General features: G+C 38.3%; 1 protein-coding gene across 2 annotated transcripts in view; it reads left to right on the top strand.

Annotated features, from left to right (window-relative positions):
* Positions 1-2379: 2379 nt before the first annotated feature.
* The window catches only part of LOC107732378 (protein cornichon homolog 3-like), a 27905-nt gene continuing 19961 nt past the window's right edge, over positions 2380-10323 (top strand). For both annotated transcript variants that reach the window (XM_016543678.1, XM_016543677.1), the window contains exons 1-2: positions 2380-2894; positions 8200-8268. In XM_016543678.1, the coding sequence (XP_016399164.1) occupies positions 2817-2894; positions 8200-8268 (147 nt within the window). In that variant the 5' untranslated portion in view covers positions 2380-2816. The remainder of the gene's footprint in view (positions 2895-8199; positions 8269-10323) is intronic.

Genomic DNA, 10323 nt, shown 5'->3' with positions numbered 1-10323 from the left:
AAAATCATTTTATTTGCTTCAACACTTCGCTAGAACGAAACAAAATAGAAAACACTAACAATACAATACATAACAACAATAAGTATGTAAGCATGGTTTGACACCTTCCAAATTAGGTGTCCAGCAAAACTGTCCTGTCATAGATGTCTAGTGCTGGTCTCCAGCTGCTCAGCCTCTTGACTTCAAGAATGTCCTCATCTCGAGCACGACTTTTATGTTTCTCCGCATACAGTGCACTGTGAATATATACAGTACATACACTTTAAGAAATTCCATAGATATTTCTTATCAGCCATGAACGGTGCAGGTCACCATAATTTTATTTCTTATACCTACCTGATATCTTTTGTTGGTGGTTTTCGGTGAATAAATGGTTTAAATGTGACAAAAGGCCTGGACCTGAAGTAATATACAAGTAAATATGTAAAAAAAAAAAAATTATATCGGTGTCTGTGCTCAAGTTTTGTCTCCTCACTCTTGTCTTCCAGATGTTTCATGTTAATTAGTCTTGTTAAAACATGCAGTTAAATTTTGGCACAGTGAAAAGACCTTCATTTGTCTTTGTCAGGGAATTAAGGAAAATCTATTTGACGGACCTCCAACTAATAAGGGAAAGAAAAGGTCAAATGATTTTCTCTGTCTGAAGCCCATGGCATTTTGTCCTGATTCAACCCTTTCCAATGTGAAGTTCTGAAGCTGAACAATAACTATCAAAATATTGTAAAATATACTCAATGGAAAGCCATAAGGTAGTGTTGAAGGAAAAAAAATCATTTTATTTGCTTCAACACTTCGCTAGAACGAAACAAAATAGAAAACACTAACAATACAACACATAACAACAATAAGTATGTAAGCATGGTTTGACACCTTCCAAATTAGGTGTCCAGCAAAACTGTCCTGTCATAGATGTCTAGTGCTGGTCTCCAGCTGCTCAGCCTCTTGACTTCAAGAATGTCCTCATCTCGAGCACGACTTTTATGTTTCTCCGCATACAGTGCACTGTGAATATATACAGTACATACACTTTAAGAAATTCCATAGATATTTCTTATCAGCCATGAACGGTGCAGGTCACCATAATTTTATTTCTTATACCTACCTGATATCTTTTGTTGGTGGTTTTCGGTGAATAAATGGTTTAAATGTGACAAAAGGCCTGGACCTGAAGTAATATACAAGTAAATATGTAAAAAAAAAAAAATTATATCGGTGTCTGTGCTCAAGTTTTGTCTCCTCACTCTTGTCTTCCAGATGTTTCATGTTAATTAGTCTTGTTAAAACATTAGGTTCTTGTGTATTTATAGCCTTTGTGTTTTCCTTTTCTTTGGGTATCGTTCAGTTGCCCTGCTGTGTGCTGTGAAAGTTCTGTATGGAAACTGTTGACTGTCTGTATGTTCACTTTCAATGGGGAGTTTTGAAATGTTGTACTTTGATATATCCCTTCACATGAAGTTTTTTTTTGTTCGTTAATTTGCATTAAAACATGGCTACAGTCATCTTTTTGGTCTATCTTACTGCATCTACAGTAAGCATGTTGGTCCTTACCCAAAAGTGGCTGTGCGCAGTGATGATTCATATTTATGAAAGCCAGGGCTGTACTCAGGAACTAGAAATGGTCTGACCTTTGTTGAAGGGTAGATGCTGCATCGCTTTGGATAAAAGCGTCTGCTAAATGACTAAATAAATAAATATATATATATAATATATATAATATATTAAGTATAGACCTATTATGACTGCAGTGATTATTGCAGGCTACTAGAAAATAACAGTCTAGAGGAAGTCTATGGAAAGTTTATGTAACAAGAATAACTAGCTGTTTAAAAAATAAACAAAAACTATTCAATTGCCTGAGCCAGAGTGATGTTTCTTAACTCAATGCAGATGAAATATGGAAAGAGGCCTGTCATGATGAGGGCTGACTTTGATATTAACTAATTTTATAAATATCTGAAGGAGTTATTTATAGCTGTGAAAACTTATAAAAGGGGGATATTTTTTAAAATGACCCTCTTCTTTCTGTCAGGACGTAGCAAGTTGTGATTCCTAAAAACATACATAGACTATTGGCCATATATTTCTGTTTATAATGCAATCTATATGAAATACATGAGTTATGGTGTGAGGACAATTGGTTTTAGGGGTAGTGAGCGATGGCCTAATGTCATAACTGTGATTAAATAAAATGGTACAATTGTTTTTATTTTCATGTCATTAACTGTCGCTGTTTTAAAAAGTAATGGCAAATAATGTTGTGGGACCTGCTTTGACACAGTGTCTGATTTGAGAGAGACAGAGAAAGAGAGAGCCAAAGAGAGAGAGAGAGAGAGCTCTTTAAATCCACCTGTTAGCCGGCATATATTCTTGCGCCTTCGGTTTGGGAAGGTGAACTGATCGCCAGGACCGTGTGCCAGTGTTTTAACTCAAAGTTCTGCATTTGTCCAAAGTCGACACCGCGCACAATCTGCATCTTTAATGGACTATCACTGCCAACGACACCATACGGGACAATGTTAATGCATCATTTGCTTAACCGTCCACAAATGCCTTGATCTCGCAGGGACTTCGCAACAGTGCTGCAACTCGCGCAAAATCGACACACCACAGGACTTTTTGTTTTTCATTCGTGAATATGGCAAAGCGACTGCACTGAACTGGAGCCGAGGTTTGCAACACATTGTTGCAAATATTTTGAAGAAGAACACGATGCTCTCCCTCTCGCGTGCCCCGTAACTGCTTTCATTCATTCAGTCCAGCCTGGCTCGAGCACCGTCTTCTCTCCTGGAGATTTTCCTTCCGGTTTCCTCTCAATTATGTTCACTTTCGCTGCCTTTTGCTATATGCTTTCCCTTGTCCTCTGTGCTTCTCTCATCTTCTTCGCGATCTGGCATGTAAGTGTTTGCATCTTTGACGTGCTTCGTGAAATTATTCTGCAGAATGGCATGCATGTGTTAGAGCAGAGGTTGCTGCATCATACAAAACTGTCCATCACCAGATCAAAGCCTCCTTGATATTATGAATGTCTCTGGCATGTCTTACATCACCAAATTCAGAAGTCACTGATGATTATTTGAGTGTAAAATGATGGTGAAATTAGACTTGGGTCGCAGCATTGGTGCATATCCTGACTTGGTGGCACCAGCTTGTGTCAGGGAATTCTTTTGCACACCTTTTTTTGGGTTTCCCATCACTCTAATGGACAAAACACCTTTGTGGGTTGTTTCAGATCCTGTTTATCCATTTCAGGAAACACATACTTGCGTTAAACCCCCGTACAGTTCAACTGTACAAGCCACAGTCAGTGTTATTTTCCGGCAGCAGTTTGTGCCTGACCTGTTTTGATGTTACGCTGTCCTTTATGTCTGTGCACTTTATGCAAGGTGTAATACTGTTTTTTCCTTCCTTGAGGAAAGCTGCATTAAAGCACTGGCTCATATTCACAGCACTGCAAAACTGCTCTAGATTTGGGTCAGCACAGTCGTTTGCCCTAGGCTTGATTTTGCATAGCAACAGACATTATAGCCTCAAGGGTTAAATAAGGGGTAATTATGAGGACATCACATTTGACCCAGACCTTTCTGTAAGACATCATTCAACTCAATCTATTTCCAATAAACTGTCCTTCAGTTATTATAAAAGAAGTTCCTTTTATTTGTTATTTTGTGAGGAAGGCAGAAATGCTGTCCTCAGCGGTTTCAGCTTTTGAATCTTTAATAGACTTAATTCAATCGGCTCACAATGGGAAAATCCTGACACGTCGACCCTCTTTCACGTCTGCAAATTGAATACATTTTAGGTTTCGAGTGTAGGTTCAGCATGATGTTACATAGTGTACAGTGTTTTGAAGCAGAGTTTTTATTGAATGCACTGAATATAGAGTATATGCATTATGAGACAGCTTCCTCACGGTCCTTTTAAGCCATGCTGAAACAGTTTGTCACCCAGACATATCAAAGAAAGCAGCATTCGCTTTAAAAAGGACCTATTATTATGAAATCATGATTATTGAATGCCAAGACTGTCAGGGTCAGGGATGAATGGATGAGGCAAGGACTCAGTTGCAGGAGGAATTAGGGCTTTTATTAATTAAAAAAACAAAACAAACAGAAACTACCCCATAGGGGAAACCGACTGACAAGGCAGGGCAGGACACAAGGCACACACACAACATTCAACAACGAACTCGCACAGGACTGCAAACACAAGGAGAATAAATAGGGAGCAAATGAGGAGGGTAATAATGGAAACACAGGTGGGGCAAATTAACCAATAATCAGGTAACAAGATGGGTGGGATTAGACAATTGACATGAGAGCACATGGCACACAGGAAACAAAGACAAAAGCCATGTGCTCACAAAACAAAAACAAAAACACAAGCACAAGGCCAGCAAAACAGTCACAAGCCATGTGCTTGAACAAAACAAGACACGAACACGCAGCTAATGAGAATACTCATAAGCCGCGTGTTCACACAAGACATGACAACATGAAAGCACGCAGCCAATGAAAAACACAAGCTGCGTGCTACACAGCACAAGACATAACATGAAAGCACGCAGCCGAAGACACGAGCTGCGTGCAACACCACAAGACAAGAGGACAGAAGAGCGTACAGCCCGAGCGAACTCGAGACCGCACGCTCCCACAACAAAACAGAACATGGAGCGCGAGTGTCCAAACCCCGACACCAAACCGAAACGGAATCTGAACAAGACATGAGTGCCGGGATCCGAACACCACGCTCCAACATGAAACAAGGCACGCAGACAAGAGAGCGCACGGCTCGAGCACACTCGAAGCCGCGCGCTCACAAGAAAACAAGACAAGAAGGGAGTGTCAGGGCTCCGTCACAAAACCATGAATAAACTAGACCGAAGTGACAGAACCCTGACAAAGACATTGGGAAATTCTGAATATCAGTGGAACTTTAGTTGATAAGTGTCCTTCAACCAACATCCTTTGTGACATCCAAGTGATGCTTTTAATAACGCATTATTTATATATGCAATTATCATGCTGACAGTACTTATCGGCTGATGGCACCACACAAATGCACACAATCCCAAGGGACTATCTTGAGCTGTGGTGTGAAAAGCAGCAGACAGGGACAATATCCTATAAAGTACATTTCACGCTTTTAAGAACCCTCCACAAAGAAACTGGAAAAGCATCTACTATTATATAATATTTGTGATTTATTTATTGTTAGCAAAAGTTTGGGGTCAGTAAGATTTTTTTTTTTTAAGAATTAATATATTTATTTAGCAAGGACACAATAAATTGATCAAAAGTGACAGAAAAGACATTTAACATTACAAAAATTTCAAATAAATGCTGCTTTTTGGAACTTTCTATTCATCAAAGAATCCTGAAACAAATGTATCACAAAATATTAGGAACGCACAACTTGATAATAATAAGAAATGTTTCTTGAGCACTGATTCAGCATATTAAAATGATTTCTGAAGGATCACGTGACACTGAAGACTGAAATAACGACTGGTGAAAATTCAGCTTTCGGGTATAAATAACATCTACCAGCAAGTCTAGTGAAAGATAGCAAAATCCTTGAAATCTCTTACAGCACCTTTTAAAATGAAGTTTTCAAACACTGCTAAGCCTATCTTTCTTTAACTTTCCTTAACTTAGATTACGAGCATGGAAGAATCCATCCTTTTCAAAGGGATCTAAAGAGATGCCTAATCTGCATATTTCCCCTTGTGTGTTATTCTACATCTGAGGGGAAATGATCCCCACATTAGCTTAACTAACACTGAGAGTCAAAAGCTCCCTCAGCAGATGTTTCGAGTCCACTTTCACAGCCAGTGGAAACCAACACAGTAGTGTCCACAAAACGTTTGGCAAAGATGCACAGTTTAGAACAGTATTTAACAGATTGTCTATGTCATGTCTATGTCTAAGGTTTAAATGTATTATTGAGATGTATAGTGGTCATCCTAATTGTGGCACATTTAATTCAAAAATCAATCCCGCAAGCTACTGTACTTCGAAGAGCTCTTGTTAAACATCGGAGGACAACTTGATTATGCTACAAGGGGAACTGTGTTAAATAGGCTTACACATGCTGACATGACTTGAATAATGCCAATATATGAACACAGTCCTTTTCAAACAAACTTTTCAAACAGTCCTTTTAGAACAAAACATCTTTGCTATACAGACTAGATTTTCAGTTACGTCTATGTTCACAAAAACAGGTTAATGCTCTGTCTACTGCATTTGAAAATAACACACCACCTACACTAAACTCTACCCTAAATCTTACCAGTAGTGTAAGCAAAAGCTTGCTTTTACAAGAATAATAGTTTTCAGCTATTTTTCAACTATTTTATCGTGACTCACGATTCACAGGATACCTGAAACGCTCTGCATTGCAATTACAGTGCTTACCGGGGGTGCTACCGAGCAAGTTTACTACACCAGAAAAGCCATACATATGAAACCCGTTGTGATGCAAACGTAAAAATGTATTAGTTTACAAATTATACACTATGGAAAAAGTGTTTTGTCATAACATAGTAACTCTCATAATATCATAATTTGTGTGAAAAGAAATAAAAGTTGTTGGTGTTTTACTGCTAATCGGCAATTTTATCTGGAATCTGTATCTGGAAATTGTATGTATAGGTTTGTTTATGTAGTTTTTGAGCAACAAAATTTCCAATGAGCCTATGTTGGTTTTGTCATTTGGTTTACTCAAGCTATTAGTATTAGGAAGGGCTTACGCAAGCTAGTAGTATTAGGAAGGTCTATAACCCAAAATCTTGGGTAATACCACTAAGAAGTGGTATTAACACAATTTTGGAAATAATAGGCATTGGGTCAGTGTTAGAGAATGAGGTGATGGATTAGGGCAAGCGTGATATCATTTGTAGACATTACAGCAGGCAATCATAAAGAAATCTATAATTTCTCACAGCCCAATTCCCTCTTACTGGCAACACATTGTGTTATAATCATGATAAATATGAGAATGTTTGAGGAAATCACATCTAATAATTTTAAATATTAAAGACAGAGTTTACTGAGCAACAATTCTATTCTGTGCATTACGAGTATATTTATATACAAGTACAGTTCTCCAGTCAGCTCAGCTTTTTTCAATACAACGTAATCCCCAGATGGGTAAACTGATGTCGCATAGGGAACAAAACAGCAATGTTTCCACGTGGATGCAATGTGCACATGTTACATTCTTTGTTGATTTTCTTTCTGGAAGGCATGTAAGATACGCAGGAACATTTTGGATTTCACAACTATGATTAAGATTCATATGCTGCTGTCAGGTTTAAACCCGGCCTTATTTTAATTTAACCCGTTTTAAGTGGTTTTTATGCTTCATCAACATTTATGAAAAGTGTTCAGTTATTTGTCACTTGTGTAGCTTATATGGTTCAATGATCCCCCTTTCATGGTGCAAGTTTAAATGTGATTATTAAAGGATGGCCAGATTTAAAACGTGTATGTAATGCTTTTTTTTTTTCTTTTTCTGGTTATGTAGTGGTTACACCGCACACACTTATCTGACAGCCAAGCAGAAAAGCAGTTAAAATCAAACCCCATTTTTACTGCTCATGTCGCCTTCAGAATTGAGAGAGCATTGATATACTATGGGAGAGGTAGTGTAGGAGGAGAGGGCAGTTTGGTCTGTAACAGGGGAAATAAGCTTGTCTAATTTGATCTAACTTTAATTTAGGCTTCTCTTGCCTTGTGCATGAGCTATAGCCATGAGGCACCATAAGACCCTATTTGCTCTAATGCACTTACTAAAGGGGATAATTTCATATGCCTTTTCAATCTGTATAATTTTTGTCACATCAAACACTACTTTCACCATCATGATATACTGGATATTCATAATATATTAAAGATTTCAAGATGTTGTGAACTCAAGAACCTTAATATTCAAGTTTATCACATGTGGTCTTTTATGTATCTCATTCTACAATATATAAATTAATATATATATAAAATGATTAATATTAGTACACAACATATTTCAGTTGTATCACCCAGCTCAACTTCTGCTATGCCAATGAGATGCTGAAATAATGGAGGATAAATCAAAGTAATAAAAGGAGCACATATCCTTGAAAATCACGCAAACGCTGCAAATCCATGTGTCTAGCCTAATGATAATGATCGTGTTCCCTTTTCTTCTTTGGGATTTCAGATAACAGCCTTTGATGAGCTTCAGGCAGACTTCAAGGTGCCGATCGATCAGGGCAATCCACTTCATGCGGTAAGTCATGCAAATAATGGACTTGATCATTTGATTCATTGCCCTTTCCTGCACTTCCATGGAAACGAATGAGTTTGTATGCGTGCCTGTGTTTATTTGTTTATGGTGGGAATATATTTTAGCAAGCCCTCTGATCTTTTGCAGGCACCAGGTGTGTTGCCTTCCCCAAACTCTGAAACATTTCCTGTCATCCGCAGCATTGCATGAATAATCCATAGAGCAGCTGTCTATGTGTTGTCTTTCCTCTGCTGGAGGCCCTGGCAGCTTTAATCTCGCTAATTAATTCAAGCTGAGGCAACTTTTCCAGCTTTTTGGATACACCAACTGTTATCCAAAAGTTTAGAACAACATTGTCATTCTATATGCCAGCATTGCAAAATAATTTACATGTGTGTGCTTGATACCTCGCCAGTGTCACGGTGCACACACACGAGGAACGAGGAGACGCTGGAGAATACTTTACCAAGACTTTATTTCTATAGACCAAGGGAGACGAACTCAGGAAGACGTATAACAGCGGACAGAGAACTAGGGACTGGGAACACTTTAAATACACACGGAGGGAGGGGATGACGAGACACACCTGGGAGCAATGAAACATCAAGGGAAACAGCTGGGACAAATGAACTATACTAATCAGGACAGGAACAGGAAACCAACCAAATAAGGGCATAGGAAGGCACATGGGGAGCAAGAAACACACACAACATGGAACAGAGTCTGACAGCCAGGCTACGTAGCGACATAAAACAAAGCAAGAGGCACAAGCGAATGCAGATATTTTTGGTCTTTTGGACTTCGTGTTGGAAAGTCTCACTGTGACGTGTAGACAAAGTATCTGAGTCACGTATCCGCTCCGCACAAAACTTCTGTAGTGGTAATTTATTGCTGTCTTCCAAACAAAGTGTCAAAGTAAAAGATACACGCTCTCTATGTCAGACTGGAGGGAACTATGGAGGATCTGGAAGGTGGGGGTGCTAAAAGATTGACGGCCTCCTAGCTGATCTCACCACCCAGTCAAGTCAGTCTCACACCCTGCCTGGCTAATTGGTGGCTTCTGTCAGTCTTCAGCTGGGAGGAAGTCAGGACTTCATCCTGTGATTCTCATTGGAGCTCCCCTTATGACTCTAGTCTGCACAGCAGTGCTGCAGTCAGTGTGTTCAGTCCCTCAGGCTCCTTTTACATCTGGCATTAACGGGCTTTTCGCAAAATTATTTCTTTATGAGTAGATTTTAAGGCTGAGAATTAATTTTATGCAATTAATATAGATGCAATAATTCACACAATTAATGCAGCATTGTTTTTTTGTTCTTTTTTTATTTCCGATGGTATAGGCTAATGTTTTGTTATGCTTATGCTGTTTGTATCAAAACAACACAGTCTGCATGTACCCTGTGATCAGCCATACTTGAATGGCTATAAATATTAATTTGTTCCTCAGAAACTGAGGGGAAAAAACAGCAGTATTGGTAAAGATATCTGTGAGACTGGCCTTGATAGTACTTGATAGTAAAAAGATATTAGCATAAGATGAGACAGAATAGAGAATCTCAAATTAAGTTTATTTTTCTTACCTCATTGGCAAGCAGTTTTCCCCTTGTTTAAGCAAAAATCAATAGTAAAAATATATATAAATAATACCAGTATCAGTAACACTGCTCGTAATAACAATATTGGTGAGACTGGCTTTGATAGTACAAAAGATGCTATTATGTAATTGTATGTGATATTTTATATTTTGTTATATTTTATGTAAAATTATGTAATATCTTTATGCTGATTCTATATTCATTTGGGGATTCAATGTGCAATTATTATTACATATTTTAATGTTAGATGCAATTAATAGAGATGAATTATGATTATTCACTTAAAAATGTTTACTCAATTTGCAACTTGTTTTGTAAAAATCTTTGAAACAAGAAAAAATCTTTGTCGTGGCCTAATGGTTAGAGAGTCGGACTCGTAACCCAAAGGTTGCGGGTTCAAGTCTCGTACCGGCAGGGATTGTAGGTGGGGGGAGTGAATGTACAGCGCTCTCTTCCACCTTCAATA

The sequence above is a fragment of the Sinocyclocheilus rhinocerous genome, unplaced genomic scaffold (genome assembly GCF_001515625.1).
Source record: "Sinocyclocheilus rhinocerous isolate Xijiao unplaced genomic scaffold, SAMN03320098_v1.1 scaffold68, whole genome shotgun sequence".
Lineage (NCBI taxonomy): Eukaryota > Metazoa > Chordata > Actinopteri > Cypriniformes > Cyprinidae > Sinocyclocheilus > Sinocyclocheilus rhinocerous.
Note: the sequence above shows the minus strand (reverse complement) of the source record. Positions and strands in the feature narration are given on the sequence as shown.